This window comes from Melanotaenia boesemani, chromosome 14 (assembly GCF_017639745.1).
Source record: "Melanotaenia boesemani isolate fMelBoe1 chromosome 14, fMelBoe1.pri, whole genome shotgun sequence".
NCBI lineage: Eukaryota > Metazoa > Chordata > Actinopteri > Atheriniformes > Melanotaeniidae > Melanotaenia > Melanotaenia boesemani.
The window spans coordinates 29,837,027-29,860,404 of NC_055695.1; the positions used below are offsets into that span (position 1 = coordinate 29,837,027).

At 40.4% G+C, this 23,378-nt stretch overlaps 1 protein-coding gene across 3 annotated transcripts in view; it reads right to left on the reverse strand.

Annotated features, from left to right (window-relative positions):
• The window catches only part of LOC121653404 (LIM domain containing preferred translocation partner in lipoma), a 201,523-nt gene that overhangs the window by 25,179 nt on the left and 152,966 nt on the right, over positions 1-23,378 (reverse strand). For all 3 annotated transcript variants that reach the window (XM_042006876.1, XM_042006875.1, XM_042006878.1), the window contains one exon: positions 4,964-5,133. In XM_042006876.1, coding sequence (XP_041862810.1) covers positions 4,964-5,133 — 170 coding nt within the window. The remainder of the gene's footprint in view (positions 1-4,963; positions 5,134-23,378) is intronic.

Sequence of the window (23,378 nt, forward strand, 5' to 3'; positions counted from 1 at the left end):
TAACTGTCTGAAAGCTGTTGTTTATTTTTTAACCATTATTTTAACTTCTAGCAAACATTTCTGCTTTTCTTAAAATGTGCTAATTTGCTATTCAAAAAGAGGCCAACGCTTATCAAAAAATTACACAAACTAAACTCACAAACAGTCATCTTGTTGCAGGCTGAAGTGGAAGAACAGTTTGGGAATCTACACTAGAAAAACAACTAATCTGCAGTGCATGATTACTGTTTGTTAGATCTTAAACATTCCTAGACTGACTGACTTGGAGGCTAACTTGAAGTTTTCCACCTCCTCTAAGGGATTTGACATCTCTCCTCAGAGACTCAACTCTCACGTTCATTCTCTAATCGTACAGAGGCGTATGACCCTCAGGATGAGAATAAAAGAAGAAATGACTTTCATTAAGAAATTCAGATTTCCCTCATCCTTTTGATCTTGTGCCAGAAGAACATTTATGCTGATGAAATGCATAAATAAAGTTCTTAAATTATACCATTCCTCTTTAGAGCATGTATCAGAGTTGGAGAACTTCCAGACAAGACAACTACAATCACAGTGAGTGCCCCTGAAGAGGAACGATTTAGAAGATGGGCTGCCACTGGTTGAACTTCATGAAGCTCAGTGTCAAGACTTTACTGGTAAAGTGCATATCAAGCCATTTCCTACAAGTGATGCAGAAGAAAACTGTATAAATGTGATATTGTTACAACCCCAATTCCAGAAAGGTTGGGACGTGTCTAAAATTTAAATAAATCCAAAATGCAATGACTTATAAATCTCATCAACCAATATTTTATTCCCAGTGGAACATAAACACATATCTGATGTATAAACTGAGAAATTTTACTATTTCATGGACAATATGAGCTCATTGTGAATCTGATGGCAGCAACAAGCCCATAAAAAGTAGTTCCAGGTTGATGTTTAGCATTGTGTAGCATCCCCTCTTCTTTTAACACCTGGGAAGTGAGGAGACCAGCTGCTGGAGTTTTAGGAGAGGAATGTTGGTTAAAGTACCGGACTGCAGGCAGACCAGTGCAGCAGCCGGACTCTTCTCCTGTGAAGCCATGCTGTTGTGATGGATGCAGGATGTGGTTCAGCATCGTCTTGCTGAAATCTGCAAGACCTTCCCTGAAAGAGACGTCGTCTGGATGGGAGCAGATGTTGCTCTAAAACCTCCATTTACTTTTCAGCATTGATGGAGCTTCACAGTTGTGGAAGCTGCCCACTAATGCAGCCCCATCTCATCAGAGATGCAGCTCCCTTTCCTCTTTAGTCTGCAGGACACGCTGTCCATGCTTTCCAGAAACTAGTTCACATTTAATCCATCTCATCACAGAACTGTTTTCTATTTTGCCTCAGAGCATTTTAAATGGGCTTTGGTCCAGAGAAGACGGCAGTGTTTCTGGATCCTCTTCACATCTGGCTTCTTCTTTGCATGTTTTATGCTTTAACCTGCATTTGTGGATTTCATGTGAACTGTGTTCACAGAAAGTGATTTGTGGAAGTCTTTCTGAGTCCATGCAGTGATTTCCAGTAGAGAATCATGACTGCTTTTAATGCAGTGCTGCCTGAAGGCCACAAGATAATTTTCTGCTCCTGTTCCAACTTACAGGTGCGTTGCTGCCAATAAATTCAACCAAAATCAGCTTATATTCCCCATGAAATGGTAAAATGTCTCAGTTTCACCATCTGATATGTCGTTTTTAGTAATAAAATATGTGATTGTAATGAATTGGAGTTGTGACATCCTTTTCTAGTTAAAAAAAATCATCTGCTGTGTATCAGGAGGTTTTTGGATCATGGTCAGCATGATCCTTTTTATTTACTTGCAACCAAATGTCAGTCATCTCTTTTGAAATTTCTCCACAATCTGAGCAGCAGCATAGGTCGGAAAACACATTCTAAACTCTTGCTGTTTCACTGTGCATGTACAGTATGAAGTTATCATGTATTATCCAAACAAGTTATATTTCCCATGAATTGCACCCTGTTATTTGGTTAGGTTTGTGAAGCTGCTAGCGTCAGCCAGATATGAGCCCCAGCAACAGAAGTCCTACAAACTCAACCCAAAGATAAAAATAACTCAGTATTAAAAGTTGTTTCCCTACATTTCCCATGTAATTGCTCCATGTGATGCATAGCAATGTGCCAGCTCAGTCACCAGGAATATCTGAGGCATCGATGTACATCATGTTAATTAGAAACACAAACAACGTCATTTCCAGTAGCAGGACCAGTAACTGAACCACGTTCCAGTGAAACTTCTGCTAAATGATTTCCATGTGGTCTGATGTGTGTTTCCTGATGATGAGAAAGGAGACACTTCATGTGTGTTGTGCAACACGTTGACAAGAAACGTGTCACAGTTCTATGAGACGAAATAAGAACACTAGAATTTAAAAATAACTCTGCCAACTTCTGGGATTTCGTCCTGCCAATCATTTCTTCTTTCTGGTTAAACTTTTGATGGGAACAGTGATTTGTGAAAAAGTTAAAAGAGGAAAATCCACAAAAATCTGTTTTTATCTTATTGACAAAGGGAATTAGTAGCCTGTCATAATCTGACATGATTTAATAACTCCAGTGTATTTGAGTCATATCTGTCTGCTAATCAGCTGTAATTGCAGATAGTTATGCATCATCCCACTGAGTGATGTGTGAATGAAAAGCATTGTACTTATAATCATCATCTAATTCAGCAAGGAAGAGTAATCTGATAAATCCTGTGTGATAAAAACCCAATGATGTCATTATCCAGGGAGAGTGAATGCAGCATCGATCAGGTAGTCCTGAGGTTTTAATAACCACAACAAGTCAGTTACCATGTTAGAGGATGCCCGGCCTTGTTTCCACGGTGACTGACTCTGAGCCTAATGTGCAAACTGGCAGGGTTTCCCCACGGACTCCTCCTCCTCTAACCCACCTCATCATTTCCTCATCATCATGTTGTCCTCAGAGGCGTCCGATATCTTGCCTGATGGTATTTTAAATATTTGCACCCCTGCAGATGAACAACGGCCAACCTCTCTGATTTTAGATGACTGTCTGAGTGATGATGTTAAAGCTGAAATAAATTTAAGAATGACTTAAAAGGGCTTAAAATTATCTTATTTCCAATTTCCTTTTTTTTGTTTCACTAGCTTAAAACTGAACATATTTAAAAATCTAATTCAGAATTTGCTGGAAAACCTGATTTTTCCTCCTTTAAGATGAATCCAAGTCATGCAAATGATTTTTAGGTAAATAAAATTCCACACTCTTAACCAGTTCCCTCTATTTTTATAGTTTTGCAGCCATATTTCTGGTTCTGTTCTCTGCCCGTTGCCATGAGTCATATTAGTGAAACTCCATCGATGATGGACTCAGCTGAGTGAACGGAGTCGGATCCGCTGTTCTTCGACTGAGAACTCCTGAGTTTCACTTCTCAGATCATCAGCATTGGGAGTCTGTTAAAGCTGCTTTCTGGAACAGACCCTGTTCATGATGACAACTGGGGGTAAACCAACACGTGCCAGCTTTTTCTTAAGCTGCTACCAACGTTTGCCTTTGATACTACTGCCAATAGGAGGATTTAATAACATTTCAAACGACTTAAACATGCTGTAAGTGATTTTTTTGGCCACTTTGGGACAAAAAACAAAAAAAAGCTTTAGAAACCACATTGACATTTTGTCATGTCTTATGGATCATAAAGCTGATTTTAGCAAACATTTGCTTGTTTTAAGTCAACGCTCATCAGTTCTGTGCCATGTTTACCAGCTAGTTGCTACTTTATCATCCTGGTTGTGGGATTTTAAAGCTTTGCACTAAACAGCTACAGCATGAGAGTAAAAGGTCCAAAAGAAGAATCTAAAAGCTGCTAAAATACAGTTAAGACGAGTGCTCCTGTCCACATATTTAACCATGAAAGTCCTGGTAGCTTTCATGGAGGTGAAGGAGGTTTTACAGTGAGGTATTCACCTATCAGACTATCTTGAGCTTCACTTCTTTGTGGATCCTCATGGTTTTTCTAAAGGCACATTTATGCTCTATGCTAAAGACAGATGCAGAGCCTTCTGTCCGTCTCCTGCGACTTTCACATGTATAATTTGGTCTGTTTTCAGGCCCTGTGGCTTAATGAGGATGAGGACACTGATGCTTGAAACGGACCTATTTACGTACACAAATGGACCTTAAGGTGAATTTGAGGGTTATCCCTCGACTCTCCTGACTCTGAATATTGATGTGTCCATCGTCAGTATCGGCTGATCGGTTCCTAAAATATTTACCTGCTGTTAAAACACCTGGAAAACTGCTCAGCTTCCCTTTTCTAGCTTCTACTGTAGCACAGTTCCTCATCAGACATTATTCATTCCTAGATGCACCGGGCTGCTGTCCTCTGGTTTTCACTGAAAGTAATTTGGTTTTCTATTTAGAAGGAGACATTTACATTTTCTACTGTGTTCCAGGTGAATTTACTCTACATAGTGACAGATATCTTGATTCTGACACTTGTCACATGTCTCAGGTTTCTTTTGAGACCAACATTATACATATAGCCCTTGCAGTCGTGAAGATATACTTAATTTACTTTGGGTATATCATTTTGGACAAGAGACAGAATAAAAATTATTTGTAATTTAAAGTTCTTGTTAAACAATATTGACGCTAATCGTCCTCAGGGACAAGATTATTAATTAACTGCCATTATTATGAGAAGGATAACAGGTTACAGGAGTCAGCTTTACTAAATCACCGAAACAAAACAAGGACAGGAAAAAGAGAAGAGGAAATGAAAGTGTGTGTAGAGAGATGGCAGCTCTGTGTGCTTTCATGAAATGAATGTGGCTGCTTCGAGTGCAGGTGTATGAAAACTCAGGGTTCCTGATGTCACAGTGTGAGCGTCTGAAACTCAAGAACAACCAGCGTGTGTCTCAGAGAGCTGAAGAGGTGGCAGGTGGGGTCTGCAGAAGATGCTTACAATGTAGCAGGGCTCACAGTACGCTTTCTTCTCCACAGCGTAGAAGGGCTTGCCACGCAGCTTGGTGCTGCAGGTCATGCACACAAAGCAGTCCACATGGAAGACCTGGTCCATGGCGGTGCAGCCGGTGCCTTCACCCACCACATTCTCCCCACAGCTGGCACAGCGCCCTGAGGAGACGAAGAGGACGGGAGATTAAGGACAAAGAAAAGTAACATTCATCGGGAAAATAACAGTCAAATCCTAAAATCTAAAAAGTTAAAATATTTCTGGAGAAATGCTTAAATTATCCCTTCAATAGATACAGAAGCACAGTGACACCAGCTACATATCTGACAGAGAAAATGATCCAAAAACAACTAAATCTCTTAAACATAATTAAAGTCTTCAATAATACTTAAATATGCAAGTATGTACTAGTAAGGAGAATCTCCAGGTGTTGATGAGGAGGGTTAACCATCCAAACGTCCCTACAGGGTTGTAATCTGATAAATATGGAGGGAAATACTGGACCTCATTCACTTCTACTGTGATCCTGCCATGTCCTCACACATTTCTAAAGTTCCTACTGAAGCTGTTTTTAAGAATCCTCCTCCGTTGGTTTTTTTTTTTTTTTTTTTTTTTTTTGCCTTTCTTCTGTCCCCTCCAGTCAGGTCCAGCAAGATTACACAAATTCCATAATACTAAATAAATAAGATAAAACAATATATTTATACAAATAAAGAAATATTAAAAATGACATTATTAAGAGGAGCCTTACACCCATAAAGCTCCTCTTGACAGAGCAAATTTGTTCCACATAACACAGCAGCCAGACCATCATTCTGTTTGCTACAATGCTGGACAAGTTTAAAAAAAATAAATAAATTTCTCAAGCAAACTCTTCGTCAGATTCATGAACATGCTCGTAGCTTTGCTCCTGCTAGGCATGTGATTGGCCACATGGTGGTGTCAATCAAACTTAAGTCCCGCCCCAAGTCAGCTCTTCTCACCTCGCTTCAAAAACGCATCAGTAATTATCACCAGGAAGCGTGGCCGGAAGTTTTTATTCATACCCGCAAAATTACATTTTTACCTGCGTTTGGCAGACGCTCATTTAGAGTCCTGTGTGTGTGTGTGTGTGTGTGTGTGTGTGTGTGTATGTGTGTGTGTATGAAAAGCCCACGATCTTGCTTTAGAATATGTGGGTATCAAAAATGGATGGATGTATGTACAACCATGAAAAGATAATTACATCTCAGTAAAAATCAGAATTTGACATGTTGGATTTTCAAGCCTTATTAAGCATCCACATTTGCATGCATATAACACACCTGCTGTGTGGACGTAGACCGAAGTGCTAAAATAAGTCCTGATCACACAAATAAATCTGCAGGTCATGAAAGATTCTCAGTAAATATGTCGCTTAGTGATCAGGACTGAGAGGAAGAAAAGGGTGAAACTACTAACTGATGGTACCATTTCCATTTAAACATTGTGGACTTTATTTATTTTATAATAATAAAATGTTTTGTAATGTACCAAATTTTTATTTTAAAAAACTGACAAAACATTACTGTATTTTTTTTTTTGTCTTTTAATGAACCCAACAATAGAATTTTTGTTCAAACATGCAGCCACGTGTGTGTCAGTGTTTGTGGGTGTTTAAAGGGATGACAAAATGTGTGAATGTACAAATATAAGGAAAGTAGGACTTAGGAACTGTTGGGGGAATAAGGGAGATTTATCCCGGAATTTGAACTTTTATGATTTGTGGAAGTTTAATAGTACAGACGTGTGTGCGTTTTGCATTATATAAAAATAATACCTCACAATTTGTTTTTAATCTCAACAAAAAATGGTAAAAAAGAAAAGTTCAGCAACAACGTGGTATTTTTTTCCATCAAACAGCCCAGAGGCTAAAAGTATAAAGTTAAAATTCAGATAATCTAAACAAGATCATTACTGTATCTAATCTATAGGTTTGATTCTTTATCTTCACAGCAAAAAAACAACATAAAAAGCAAAAATTACAGATTGTGTTCTGGATCATCTTTTTCTCTTTTTTATTTTTTTATTTATTTTTTTTTAGCTCGACTTAAAAGTGTTTCAGACTCCCTTTAAGGCTGGAAGTGACAGATTCAACGTATCCTACCTTAGACTAAAACTCTGCAGTTATCCCTTTTAAATGCTTCATTTTCTGATGTCAGAAGTGCCTAATCTTCATTTCTATTTCAAACACATTGGATAAGAGAGGATTAAATACTATAATTATGCCACATTAAAGAAACTCTACACATCACCAAAGAGTGACATCTGTTCAAAAAGTCAGCCTGTAAATGATAAAAAGAAAACTTTAGAAGAACAAGGAAGTCTTTGTAAAAAGGGGGCACAAGTGAACTGATATTATTGCTCCGCAAAGAGCCTGATTGCATATTGCGGGACATGGCATTTGGATATCTTTAATTGAGTTGGAGATATCTTTAATTGAGTTTAAGATGTCCTCGACTCAATGCAAGTTATCTTCAACCCAATTAATAACACTGTCAATTTAATTACTGGTATCTTACAATAATAGGGTTTGAGAAGATATCTGAGAATGTTTTATTTTTTACACATCTGAGCACAGATGCAATCTCGCAGAGGAAGCATGATACAGTGTATTTAATTAATTCAAGTTCAGTTCTGTGGATGGTTTTTCTTCCTTTCTTGCTTCATCTAAAAGGCTGATTTGAGGCTATGATTGACACTCTGTATGTTCTGTTCAAGCATGTTACAGACAGAGGCGAGACGCTAACCGCGGGGAGATAGAGTATCTGATGTTTGCATTTTCACACTTCCCCTCGCCGATTTCATATCAAAAAAAAAAAAAAAAAAGAAAAAAATCCAAATGGAGTGGAAAGCAGAATCTGTCTCAGGTATCAGCGCAACTTTTGGAAGTAAATGTTGCTGAGATCAAATATCTGCTTGACTTCCAGGCTCGCTAATGGTACCCTAACCTCAGATAAGTCATTATCTCATCACAGGCGTAGGACTCCGAGAGGATGAGCGCATCCACAGCTTAACACAAAAAAGAAATTCCCAACATTTTAGTAACTGCTTCTTATTGTAAGACTCACAAAAAAAAAAAAAAAAAGACCAAACAAAGAAATGATGTTTAACTTCTGGCTGCATTTTGTACATTAATCCAAGAAAAACTGCCATCTTCCTCAGCAAACTCAGACGCCGACAAATTTCATAAAGCCTGCCATCAGTTTCATCTGCTCCCGCAGCTCTATCCGCACCTCAATTATGGCTGTGTTACCTACTGTACAGGAAGGCAGATTAAACAAACTAGTGAAGGCACGTCTCCGGGGGACATGTGGGTGCCAGTGGAATCACAAGCAGGGTAATCACTTCACAGAGCCAGAGGGAAAGAGAAAGGAGAGAGAGAGACGGAGCCCGCCGAGCCCGTTAGTGGCTTCAGATCACAGGCCATCTTCAGTGAGTGGATGAGAATGCCAAACATGTCCCACAGGGGCTCCCACTTTAAATAACGAGCAGGAAACCTCTCGGAAATCCTTTTCCTTCTGGCAGACTGTGATCGAGAGGGCCTCCAGGACTTATTTGTGTGCGACTGAGGGTACAGTGTACACAGTTTTACCCAAACACACACACATTTATATTCACAGAGCACCAGACATGCCACACATGTAGACAACCACATACAAACGCAGACACATGTATCATACGCCGCGTGCAAGCCCACAGACTTGTCATGCCGGCTGCGTGCAGCCCACACATGACTTCACATCATCGGCAAGCACACAGCAGCAGATCTGAGGCGGACGAACGTCGGCCTTGAAGCTACTGTACGCCTTCATTTCTCCCCGTTTGTCTCAATAAACATTAAGATTGTGTAGTTAAAAGACACGAAAGTTTAATCTCACTGAATGGTTTGACAGTTTACCTGCTTTCACCTACAGCTTTAAAAAAAAAAAAAAGTTGGAATTTAAAATTAATACTGCAAAGCTGCAAATTCACTTTCTGTTCATTTCTCCTTTTCTGTTGTCAAGAAAAGGAGAAAGTGCTTTGAATCCAAGGCTGAGTCTTAAGACTTATGATCACATATACAGTAAGATGCACTTTAAATTGACAGCTTTTCACGGAGCACATAGAAAAAGAGCAAAGAGCAACGTTTCTAAATGATGAAGACAGAAAAACATCTTTCTGAGTTTTTGTGTGGCTCGAATGCAGCTCCACTGTGACCCCCAGGTGGCTGCGAACTCTGCGACGTCTGGTCGTCAACAACAGGTTTTCATTTGGCTCATCCTAGCTGGACGCTCTAGACTCAGGTCCCTGAACTCACCACATTCGCATCATTTTCATATTATTAGAAGAAAACCCCAAAAATGGTAGCACGTAAAAATGTTTGTTTCAAAAGATTCCTGATCAAAACTGCGGATCATAAAGTCGGAAATTATACAATTATTTGCTTTAAATGTTTTAATCCTGATGTCCTTGAATTGGGGAACAGATGGTGCCAAACTGGGCCAAAATGGCCACTTTGGAGACCTCACCATTTTCGCTGGTTTTCACATAAGATCCAGTGAAAATGGTTCTTATTATGTGTTCTTCCATGTTGTAGATGAAAAGAAAAGAGGCAGGAACTGGAGTTTGTTTTCTTCCGGTAGATGTGAATACGTCACGTTCGTCCCCTGTCCAATCAGAACCCTTCACAAACCCCACATCTTAAGCGGTATTGAATAAAGGCGATTAAACATTTTTTTCCATGTAAACCTCAGTTCAGAATGACTATTTCCATGTTAATGACTTAATTCTAAATAATTCATTCTAAATTAAAAAACATCATGTAGCCATGGCTGCTCAGTCCAAACCCATAAATCAGGGATCTCTGACTCTGGTCCTGCAGGTTTTAAACTTTTCCTGCTTCAACACATCAGATTCAAAGTAAATGGATCTCCTACAGCTTGTTCAGTTCTGCACAAGCCTGATGACTCACTAGTTTGGCCAGAAAAATGGCCGATTCTCATCATCTACTTTATATTTTTGCACCTTAATGTCAATTTTTGCCGATTAACCCTTGAACATTTACTTCTTTCTTTGTCACGTTGATGGAAACATGCAGCAGAAACCAGCTCCATGCGGCATCGCTGCTGAGCTTTTCAAACGATCCGAAGCCATCTGAACCCGCCCCACGTTCCTGCTGCTGAACACTGAGGCGTTGAGGCATCACTTTTTAAATCAGCTTGATGTCTTAAATATACAGAACTAAAGGAATTAAACATGCTGCACAATGCGTTTGGCTTTAAAGCGCCCTCCTACTGTAAAAACCTTTGAAAATGATTCCGCAAAGTGTAAAAACACAAAACTTCTCAATGTGTCTGTAACGGTGGTTTGTAAAAGCCCCCACTGTATGATAACAGAGAGGAACGCAGTGTTTAACGATTCTTCACATCAATAATTTCAGGCGTCTGCGTTGGAAATGAGCATTTTCAATTTTGAGACACGACTTCAATTGACTCCTTGAATAATACAGGACAGCAATTGAAGCAACATTATATTTACCCCCGTGGAGATGATCCCAAATACTTTCGAACTATTTCAGCCGGGCATAAAGGAATCATGAAAGGCCTCACCGTTCCCCTGTGTCCCTTTGCGTGGGGAATGAAACTAGTCTTGATATCAAAACTTCAAATACTTCCTGTAGAACCAATGCAATGGTGACGGGGAGGGAGGGGGAGTTCATTTACACTTTACTCACTTTCTTTGCTTTTATTCTTCAACCCTCAGAAGTGTCTCTTCTCCGTTACATCGAAAGTCAAAAGAAGGACTGAAGAGAAAAATCTTTTCTTCTTTTCTTCCTTTTTTAAAGAAGCACATTCCCTGTGAGCTATAGAGGCTTAGGATGGTTAGACAATTTAATTGGATAAAAGGAAAAGATTAAAGAGGCCCTGACTCTGTTCCATAAATAATTGATTTCTAATGTATTTGTAGTGGCAGTGAGACGCTGTTGTTTGGGATTGGGGGATGTTGAGTGGCAGAACGCTTCAGATTTCTCTCAGTCTTTGCCTTCTTTGTTTTTTCATGCCGTGATATCGAAGCAGCATGAAAGGCAGAGAGGGAGCACACTTGTAGCTCAATTTGATCTTACATCGTCAGAAATCAAAGATCGTGCATGTAAAGAAGGATTGCAGGGAACTTTTTTTCCTTCTTTTTTTTCTGTGGATACCAAACTTTTCACACTATGTTACTAAAGAATACAATGCAGCTGGTGCAACCCTTGCAAAACCCCAAAGGCAAAGCCAGCAACTGCAACTTGTATCCAAAACTAATAAAAAGAACCACAAAAATACAACAAAAAGTTTTATTCTTGGATCAAAACGTCTCAAATATGGTTTAATAAAATTGTAAAGCAGATGTAAACACAAACTGATAGAAACGTGGCTCCCACCAGTTTGCTTGCTCTTTATGTTGATTGTTTTCACATCTTCACAGAACCAAAACAGCACAATTTTACTGTTACAAGTTATACAAGGTGGGCCTAATAAATGTACAAATATGGAAAAAGCTCTTCACACTTAATTAAAAAAATAAATAGTAGGTCAGTGAGTGGTTAACCACAGAAAAGAAGTCTGTTGAACACATTAGGAGTGTAACTGCCAACCACCGACCAGCCAGAGGCAACAATTTGTGCTCTGTTTCATCTCCTTCCCCTCCAAGTTCATCTACTTTGTTGATTCTGATCGGCCTTTGTGCAGCCTGACGACGCTGTGGCCTTCAGTTGCAGTGGAATGACAAGACAAATAGCTGTCGTCGCTGCATTTCAATCTCTGAATGACTCTTTCCTGACCCCAGCCTTTAATCTCATCACTAATGTCAGCAAATAGCAATCTGCAGAACTGCTGCGGCCATGGTGGAGGATGGAGGAGAGGCGAGCCCGTGCCACGAAGCATTACAGCTCAGCCTGTCAGGGCCCACGGCGGCACAACGTGGGGAGGACAGGGGAGGGGGGCCCAGTGTCGGTTACATGTTTTAGGAGCAGGTTGGCAGCAGCGACGTGGAGGGGTGCCAGTGAGTGAGCAGGCTGGGCAAAGTGGGTGAAAATATGGGGGGAGGCAGGTGTGTTTGTGCACGAGCTGCCTGTTTGTTTATATGCTGTTTATTCGTGCGCACCCGTATGTCTGCGCTCGCATGCATGAGCATGCAGACTCGTTGCTGTGGTCAAACGCTCACTCACAAATGAAATCTAGCAACGTGAGTGCCCGGAAGCCTCAGCTGGGCTCGCACGGCAGCTGATCTTACAAGCCTCAGTGGAGCTGTCTCAACGAGGCAGGGTAGCCAGCGCCGAGCCTGGCGGGGGAAGAAGGGGAGGATGGAAGAGGAGGAGGCTGATGCTGGAGGAGAAAAAAGGGGAGGGGGTCACCTCATGTGAACCGCTGCCAAAAAGCAGGCTTCTGTCGCTGGGAAGAGAAGCCCCGTGCTGGCACGCTGCATCAGCTGAGAAACTAGAAAGCAGCACAGCGAGGTCAGTGAACACGAGGCAGCAGAGGACCCACAAACTGGGAGACAGGTCCTCCGCTCGTAATGGTAACAAATGCCATTAAGAATTGAAAACACCACATGACCAATTACAAACAGGATGATGACGCGGCAGAAAGCTGCTACCACCTCATTCATAAAAGAAGTGAAATGTCGGCATTTTAAGGCAAACAAAAGCTGCTGGTTTCTGCAGAATTTCGTCAATCTTGCAAATTTGTAGATTAAGATTCAAAGCATTTTTATTATTTCCAGGAGAAAAAGGCTCTTAGAAGTCAAATCCGCAACCGCACGCTGACAAACATGCTGGATTTTTCCTCATAAATGGATCATCCGTGGGCATTGTGTTGTGTAATTTAGCCCTCTGCAGTCGTACATTATAATCCACTGTGGGTGGTATAGTGATGCTGGGGTTTAAGACAAGTTGCCATGTCACCAGACTGCCTTGTATGCTAGCCTCCTCCCCCCAGGGTGGTCTGTGACCTCCTTCCAGCAGCATTTTGCTTCTTACTGCTGCAACACAGTCGTCATCAGATAAACTCCTCACATGGTGAAATGCTACCATGTCCCTTGGTTGTTGTTGCTCCTTTGAATGTTTTCATTCAATTTGATTTTACTAATCTAAAGACTTTACCTCTGGTTTATTTATCAGCACCCATTGTTACACTGCCATGGTACTTTAAAAAAAACAAAAAAGAAATCACAGCAAGTAAAAAAATCGATCAAGTGGATTTTGAAAATGTCATTTTACATTTTTATTACTTAAATGTCAATTTACCCAGACATTTGTAAAAAGGCTCACTTAGTAGTTTGAATTGTTTTTAGCATCTAAAAGGATAAAGCTAAATCTGCAACCCATTGTTCTGATGAAATGCACTGCTAAGTGAAGAAGAAGTGGCAGCATCTGAAAGAAAGAAAGAGGAAGAAAATTCTTCGACCAGGATCTGAGAGACGCTTCAGTTGATCCATCTACTGTCAAACCTGCAAAAACTAAATCCCTTTAAAGAGGTGTGGGGGGAACATGGAACAGATTATGACACTCTTAACAACATTAAGTGAGGAAAAAAAAAGATGCTGTAATCGTCTGACTGTGATTGACCCATAGACGATGCTGACGTGTTCCATCAGGGATGTTTTATGTAAGTCCACCGTTTTTGTTGGAAAGTCCCATCCCTGAGGAGGAGCTGATAAGACACATTTTATTACCAATAAAAGTCACTGCAGCAATTGCTCTGCAGAGTCTAAACCTCAACATTACAGAAACAGTGTGGGATCATCAGGACCGGAACAACAGGTAGAAACATCCAAAGAAGAGCTTTGGAAGTCTTTCAAGAAGTCTGCAGAAGTAATTCATGACTAAATCATCACCAGTCACAGTCCAATCCAATCCATTGTGGTCCAATCATAGTCCAATTAAAACAAAACCAGGATATGATTCACATTAGTCCAGTTTATAGTAGCTCTGTTCATCTAAACCAGTTCATGAAAAATGTTGTCTAGCTGTTGGACAGGAAAACCTCCATCACGACCAAAACCAGGAAGGAAACCCTCCACCAGAACAAGGAAGGAAAACCTCCTTCAGAACCAGATCCAAGAAGGAAAACCTCCAAAAGAACCAGAACCAGGACGGAAACCCTCCACCAGAACCAGAACCAGGAAGGAAACCCTCCACCAGAACCAGAACAAGGAAGGAAAACCTCTATCATGTCCAGAACCAGCAAGGAAAACTTCCATCAGAAGTAGAACCACGAAGGAAATTTTTTTTTTTTAGAACCACAACCAGGATTGAAAACCTCCATCAAAACCAGAACCGGAACCAGGAAGGAAACCCTCCACCAGAACCAGAACCAGTAAGCCATCTTCTTCAACCAGACTGGGGAACGAGAGGACAGGAAAGAAGAAGCCTGTCTAAGAGAGTATGGAAGTTCAGGCCACCGACTTTCCTTTCTGCACCGTCCCTCTTTTTTTTCGGGCAATACACAAAGAAATTAGTGGTGATATTTTCTTTTTTAACCTTTACTTTACCAAGCAAAATGCAGAACAGATTATTATTTACCATGCTGACCAGGTTTTGTGGCACAACTGTAGATTTTAATGCTTTATATACCTTTAAGATTATAGTTTGTTCCTGTTATTGATCTCATGGACTCCAAAAACCTCGGTTAACTTAAAAACCAGAATCATGATGCGGTTTCCTGTACCTGTTCAACTAAAAGCTGCCCGTGGTATGCCCCACAAACTCCTGCTGCCTGATTACTTTGTTTAAAACAAAGAAAGCGATAAAGCGCCCTGGAAAGCAATGACAACGCACATTTCCTCAACTCAACTTTTACTAATGAAAAACAATAAACATTTGGTTATAAAATAATTGCTTAAATGGCGAATGAAATTAGCTATAAGAGGGCTTGATTCAGTAAAAGTCTCAGAAATGAGTGTGAAAAATGAACTTTAACATTGACATGGCAGCATAATGAAGGCACACTTTCATAAATGTTCTGTTTAACGGGGGAGACGGTTGGCCAAAGGCATTTAGAAATGGTGGAGGTGGAGCATGGTGGGGAAACAAACTGGGGGGAGGGTGGGTGTCTTTTTAAGGCAGCAGAAAGGTTTTCAGTCTGACAGACATCCCACTTGTTATGACATGTAGAGGCACATCTAAAAGCAAACTCCTGAGAGACTGCTGAGGGCGACCTCAGTAAAATGCAAATCAATCCCACCAGCGTGTCTTAGACGACACACAAAGCCGTCTAAACTGGAAGTCTATTAATATGTTAACTGGTGACGCTCGCTTGTGTTATGAAGAATTATAGACGGCTCCACAAAAGCGAGCCCAAACTTTTTCTGACCCAATTACCCCGGCTGCTGCGATCCCACTCCGGCCTGTGGTATTACCGGAGCTACACTGTCGTTTGTATCTCTTCCAAGACTCCTCATGCACTTTTTATGCGAGGTGTCTTATAAATTATGAGGCTGACATTATGGAGAAATACAGGCAAAGCCGTCCTTTTCTTCTCTGACTCTTATCATAAAACAAAGGCCGGCTCAAACGGGAAGGAAAGGCTTTTCCCGACAGCTCCGAGTCCTGCGCGCTCATATGAATCTCTCTGCTAATTTCTAATGACTACATCCCACTATCTGATAATAACATTTATTACAATACCGCTGCTCAAGAACCTCTCTGGAAAATCTCTCTATATAAATATTGATTAGATATTAAAATTTCAAATGCATCTTAATTCTGCTCTGTACATGGAAAAGTTCTTGTCTTTTCATTTTGCTCTTAAAGGGAGAAAAAAAAATCATCCTCTGAAACAGAAAGAACAACACTGCATAAGTATCATCATCACTAATTGTAAATAATGCAAAGCATCTCATCCTTTCAATTATTCAGCTTTATGTCCTGGTTTGGGTTGACAGAAATGTAGTGATGACAAAATATTGTAAGTTCCTCTCATGCACAAATGCCAAGGCATCTGTACTGCAAGCTGAGTAGCTGTGTCTTATTAGATTTCCACAAACACAGTACACCTACGCACAACCTAAGTGGATTAAATATGACGGATGATGACATTTGGAGAAAAGGCTCTTTCAGATTACTCAAATCTAATCTGGAACTCTAAATCAGGACTAATCAGTTGCTTTTCAAAGAAGCTTCAATCACAGGGGGAATTTCTGGCTTGCAAACTGGGTTTCTCACAAGAAAGGCTGTTCTTTTATAGTACACCATTTTCAGGTTTTTTTTCTTTTACAGCTTCATAAGCCTTTTCATTTGAGAACATTTGCTTTTCTCTCTGCCTGTTTTGGCCTTGAAAAAGTCTTCAAAGGCTTGTCCGGTGTAATTGCTGGACTGCAGCAGTTGTACATGAGCATAATAATGTTGTGTAACTTAAGAAGCTCCAGTGAGCCTAATGAAAAGTTTCCTTGTGACATCACAGAGCTGGAGTGCAACGATAATTCAATTCAATTAACCCCCTCTGGACCAGAGCAAACTCACTACGGTTGTTTAAGATTAGAAGCTCATCAAAGACATTAGTGACACCAATAAAACTTTGCAAACGGAAGACAATGATCCAGTCCAGTAGTGCGCTGGAGATCGCAGCCCCACTTTGATTAATCTTGTTAATTACTAGCCTTAGGGTTTCAACAACGGCTAGCCCTCTTTCCCCCTGTATCCACACCAAAAAGAGGAGGCTTGTGTGCCACTTGATTCTTTGTAATTACAAAAGTCTCATGCTCTGGGACTGATTTTCCCACAGCCCTGGAAACACAGTAAGAAACACGCCGGACTGAACCTCATTTTAACATAACTGTGGTGACTTTCTGTACATTATTCAGCGGGGGAGGAGCAGGACTCTGTGGATTTGCAGAGCAGCATGAGCCTACGCTTGAACTCCCTCCTAATGAGTCCCAGCAGTCACCTCAGTCGTAGGCTACTGCCCTCGCTCTCTGCCGATCTCTTAGTTCATTCAGCTGTTGCCTTGTTTAACCACCACTTGACCCCTCCTCCCCCCATTCCACTCTGAAAACAGCCCTCTGCTGTCAGCTGGGGATGCACACGCTATTCCTAACTTGCTCCGGCTACCTCTGCTCACATGTGACCCATTTCTCAACTTTCATGTCCTCACTTTACCAGTCAGCCCTATAGCTGGCAAGCATCTGCATATGGCGGTGCACAGAGTTCATGCCAAGTTTGTGTTGTATACACATTTCACTCAGAAATTAGGCCAACAAGACCACTTCTCTGTAAAAATCACTCCACTTTGTTTAAGCCAAGCGATCCATTTGACCTATGTCTAATGTGAACCAATTAAGGTCTTTACATCAGTGTGCACCAACGTGAAGCCGAATATCCCTTAATACCAGTTAAATACATGTCCCTGTAGCTATAATACACCTACACATGCTATCATGGTGTGCTGTGTGATTATGTGCTGATATAAAGCCTGCTCCAGAGTCCCGATGAATGTACTGAATGAGGTATCTAATGGGCATGGGAACTAATTCCAGGGCAAAGGGGATTAAAGGCTAAAGGAGAGAGAGCGGCACAGGGCTGGCACAGACGCTGGCAGCTGAGGGTGCAGAGGGCGGAAAAATAGAAATGAAATATAAATGCACAGAATCCTTGCCTGCTGAATCCTATTTTGCAAAATAGTATTAAAATTGGTATTTGTTTAATCCTGGCAGTTAGATATATTTTTTTCCAGTTGAGAGGAAAATTAAATACCAAGTATTTCACGGGGGAGAAAAAAACAATGTTATAAAAAAAATAGAAAAATAACGGAGAAAACATACTTTCATTCTCATTTTACTTTAAGCAAGAGTCTTTTTTGAGACTCTACCTTTAGTGATAAAGTTGCTTTTGCGCCTATTTTTGGGGGCCTCTGCTTGATAATTGCTTACCTATTTTGAAATAAGTATATCTCTGCAACCACAAGGACTAGTGTAATACTTTGGAGTCATTGCAAAGGGAGATTTGTGAAGGTGCTTAGCATATCAGTATATTGGTAAGTAATAAATGGAGAAATAAATGGCACATAGCACAAATGAAAAAAGTTTCAGGCTTGCCTAAAACAACACATCAATGATGAGAATGAACATCTCTTCAGACTGAGGCAGCTGCAGATCTAAACCTCTATCGGATCACAGAACAACTCTGATGAAGTGAGGAAGGACTAAATTAAAGAGTTTTCAGTCCAGATAGTTCAGGCGAGGTCTCTAAATGGGCCAATTCGATGCAGTTTAAAATATCTGCTCTCACAGTCACTCAATTGGGTGACCTTCAATTTTTAAAGATTAAATAATAGCAAAAAGTAATCGGTTAGCTTTCCCTGTCTAATATAGAGGGCTTTAAATTAACATCCAACAACCGCCAAACATAGGTTAAAATAATTTTTGTACAAATGAAAACTTACTGTCCAGTACAGCAGGTAATGAACGAATCCGATCAGTTATTTGTCCTAACAGTGCTATTTTTTCCATGAACACTTTTCCCGGATGTGTCATATATCCATTGGCTACGTGCTAACTCCTGCATGCATGGTGTTGCTCATGTGAATAAGGAAGGAAATTTAAAAGAAAAGGGACGTGTAGAAGGAAAATCAAAAATTTGACAGGTGGAAATTTTGCCAACTTCAGCCAACTACTGATCTGGCTAAAGTTATCAGCTGGCTGAGAGGCTGCATCCATTTCTACAACACTCTTCCTGCCTAGCTACGTGGTAATAAAGACCACACGAGCCCATAAAGTCTTAAAAAAAAACTTTAGTGTTGGTAACTTGGGAGGTCAAAATCAACCTGAGTTATAATTTGTGCATGTTTAGATGATTTATTTCCTTGGTAGTAGATTGCAAAGCTACCCATTAGCCTGTTTGAGTTAGCAACTGGTTGGACTAGACACTTCCTTAGCATGATTATGTATTAACTGCCTAGATGTACTAATGTTAAGCTTGCTAACTAGCATGCCAAAGTTAACATTCTGATTAGTCATATGCCAAAACTAGGTTAATTAACATCAGAGTTAGCTCATCTTCTTTAGTAGCAAATTATGCGAAAAAATACAGCCAATGACTGCTGACTCAGCTGCTCATGTAGTCTGTGGCTGTTAGCATCAACTTTACATCGATTTATTTTGGAAGTTTAATAATTAATAAAAACACTGTAACTGGCCATTTAATTTAAGCGTAGACTTCCAGTTATCACCCATTGCACTGTATTTATACCTGACACCAGTCATTTTTCTCAGTTTTTTTTGTTTTGTTTATATTTTACTTTCAAATTGGAGGACATGTTGGTACTATCTATACAGTGTGTGCAGAATTATTAGGCAAATGAGTATTTTGATCACATCATCCTCTTTATGCATGTTGTTCTACTCCAACCGGTACAGGCTTGAAAGCCTACTACCAATTAAGCATATCAGGTGATGTGCATCTCTATAATGAGAAGGGGTGTGGTCTAATGACATCAACACCCTATATCAGGTGTGCATAATTATTAGGCAACTTCCATTCCTTTGGCAAAATGGGTCAGAAGAGAGATTTGACGGACTATGAAAAGTAAAAAATAGTGAGATGTCTTGCAGAGGGATGCAGCACTCTTAAAATTGCCAAGCTTTTGAGGCGTGATCATCGAACAATTAAGCGTTTCATTCAAAATAGTCAACAGGGTCGCAAGAAGCGTGTTGAAAAAACAAGGCGCAAAATAACTGCCTATGAACTGAGGAAAATCAAGCGTGCAGCTGCCAAGATGCCATTGGCCACCAGTTTTGCCATATTTCAGAGCTGCAACATCACTGGAGTGCCAAGAAGCACAAGGTGTACAATACTCAGGGACATGGCCAAGGTAAGGAAGGCTGAAAAACGGCCACCACTGAACAAGACACACAAGATAAAACGTCAAGACTGGGCCAAGAAATATCATAAGACTGATTTTTCTAAGGTTTTATGGACTGATGAAATGAGAGTGAGTCTTGATGGGCCAGATGGATGGGCCCGTGGCTGGATCAGTACAGGGCAGAGAGCTCCACTCCGACTCAGACGCCAGCAAGGTGGAGGTGGGATACTGGTATGGGCTGGTATCATCAAAGATGAGCTTGTGGGACCTTTTCGGGTTGAGGATGGAGTCAAGCTCAACTCCCAGTCCTACTGCCAGTTTCTGGAAGACACCTTCTTCAAGCAGTGGTACAGGAAGAAGTCAGCATCGTTCAAGAAAAACATGATTTTCATGCAGGACAATGCTCCATCACACGCATCCAAGTACTCCACTGTGCGGCTGGCCAGAAAAGGTCTAAAAGAAGAAAAAATAATGACATGGCCTCCTTGTTCACCTGATCTTAACCCCATAGAGAACCTGTGGTCCCTCATCAAATGTGAGATCTACAGGGAGGGAAAACAGTACACCTCTCTGAACAGGGTCTGGGAGGCTGTGGTTGCTGCTGCACGCAATGTTGATCGTGAACAGATCAAGACACTGACAGAATCTATGGATGGCAGGCTTTTGAGTGTCCTCACACAGAAAGGTGGTTATATTGGTCACTGATTTGTTTTTGTTTTGTTTTTGAATGCCAGAAATGTATATTTGTAAATTTTGAGTTGTTATATTGGTTTCCCTGGTGAAAATAAATAAGTGAAATGGGTATATACTTGGTTTTTTTTAAGTTGCCTAATAATTATGCACAGTAATAGTCACCTGCACACACAGATATCCTCCTAAGATACTAAAACTAAAAAAGCCCCACTCCAACTTCCAAAAATATTCAGCTTTGATATTTATGAGTCTTTTGTGTTCATTGCGAACATAGTAGTTGTTCTATAATAAAATTAATCCTCAAAAATACAACTTGCCTAATAATTCTGCACACACTGTAGTTTGTACTAAAAGGAAATACTGAATCTTAACTTTTACTGCTATTTGGACCTATAACGGCAAGAGATGCTCTGACATAACTTCCTTGTAGGCACAAACCAGTCAAAAATGAACACATTTACTGGAAATCACTGGTTTTGGTCATAGCTATTGGAAAGAGAACTGCATCATGTAACATTAACGATGTAGATGAAAGAAAGCAGATGACCTCTACAGATTTTTCTTAGACGTAAGCATGCGGAGTATATATATCAACATTTGTAATCCTTACAAATTAAAAGAAAAAAAGGAAATTAAAGTTGTACAGTAGAACCAAGTATTTATTTTTTCCACCCTAAACAATATTATAAATGTTTCTGTGGCTATGACATATTAAACATGGCAGTTCATTGGTAGCATACCACACAATTTGATGTGCCCAATCCTAATCTAATCAAGCTAGCTTTGACGTCCAAGCGACTAAATCAGTAGAGAGTTCAGCAGGTCATCAGCCTTGGCATGCTAACCATCCACCATCCAGCATGCAAATTCCCCAAGAAACAATACATTAGCATTAGATGTGTAAGTTAATGCCTGCCTGGTTCAGATGAGTTGTCTCCTAATTTTCCACTGCTGAATGATCACTGGCCTCCTTCTGCAGGAAAATGGCCTTTAATCAATGAGTGAACAGCTTCTGCTGAATGTTCGATGGTCTGAAATTCACACTTTTGTTCTGAGCCACACATACACACCTGCTATGTACTAGATAGCCTCAAACCCTTTTCTAAAAACAGTCCTTCAGTGTTGCCAAACTAACTTTGTGGGTCACTGGGTGGGCTAATCTAGGAAACTTTATGCCAGTTTTAGTCTATTGACCCACTATCCTACATTATTTTATTCAGTTATTAAACCTTGTTGCATAAATTTAAAACTGGAAACATTAGTATTAAATGGAACCTGTTGGTTTTTTTTATTTTTCTAAAATTTTACACTGAAAACAGAGGAAGTGTTAACACTGAGGTCACAATGCCTGCACTGATGTTTGCATAATCCTTCCTATGAAATGTACTGAAAGTCTTTTTTTCTGGTTCCAGATGAATCAGGTGGTAATTTTGACTACTTTCCCATAAGCTCCCATGACAACCTTTATCATGAAGAGACTGTTGTCATATCAATACAACCTGCAGAGAATACACATCCATTTATAGCACAAATTGCTGTTTAGTTTCATTCAGGCACCGACATGAGAGTCTCAGAGTGCTTTAAATCACCCCCAGCCCAAAACAGAGCTAACACATCAGCAAAATGTGCGATACACACACAGATAAGGCCAACAATCCTGCTGGTATGAGGAGTAACAGGAAGCACGAGGAGCATGATGAAGAGCCGAGATGAAGAAAAGACATTACAAAATGTTTAAAATATCACCCTGAAGTTTCTATTAATGGGCTGGTTAAAGGAAAATGTCAGGATATCCTTTGTGTCTTTGACATGATTACATTCACCAGCCACTATCAGGTCCACCTGTTCAGTTGCTTGTTAACACAAACAGCTAATCATCCAATCACAAGGCAGCAACTCCATGCATTTAGTAACATAGACAAGGTGAAGATGACTTAAAGTTTAACCATCTCTAGGGTTTACAGAGAAGAAGAAGAAGAAGAAGAAGAGAAAATATGGTCTGAAGATGGTCTGAAGAAGAGAAAATATCCAGTGAGCAGCAGTTGTCTGGACCAGAATGTCTTGTTGATGTCAGAGGAGAATGGACAGACTGGTTGGAGATGATAGAAAGACAACAGGAAGTCCAGTAAGCACTGGTTCCAACCAGCGTCTGCAGAACAGCATCTCTGAACACACAACACGTCCAACCTTGAAACAGATGGACTACAGCAGCAGAAGACCACACCGGGTGCCTCCTGTCAGCTAAGAACAGGAAACTGAGGCTACAATTCACACACACTCACCAACACTGGACAATAGAAGATGGAGAAACGTTGCTGGTCTGATGAGTCTCCATTTCAGGTCCACATTCAGATGCTAGGCTCAGAATTTCATGGAAACATGAAAACATGGATCCATCCTGCCTTGGATCAATGCTTCAGGCTGCTAGTGGTGTAATGGTGTGGAGGATATTTTCTTGGTCCACTTTGGGCCCCTTAGCACCAACGTGGTCTGGTTTAACCACCACAGCCTGCCTGAGTATTGTTGCTGACCATGTCCATCCCTTTATGACCACAGTGGAGCATCTTCTGATGCTACTTCCAGCAGTCATGATGCTGTCATGTCAATATGGAGGAAAACCTCTGAGGAATGTTTCCAACACCTTGTTGAATCTATGACACCAAGAATTAAAGCAGTTCTGGAGGAAAAAGAGGTCCAACTCGGTACTAGAACCTGATAAAGTGTTCTGTGAGTGTTTATTAAATATATGATGACATTCTGTGACATTGTAATAGTGATATTGAATATATTGATTTTGCAATAACACATTCTTCTATACTGTGCAGTTTAAGTATACGTTGTCCATGAAATAGTGATAGTACAAACACTCAGGT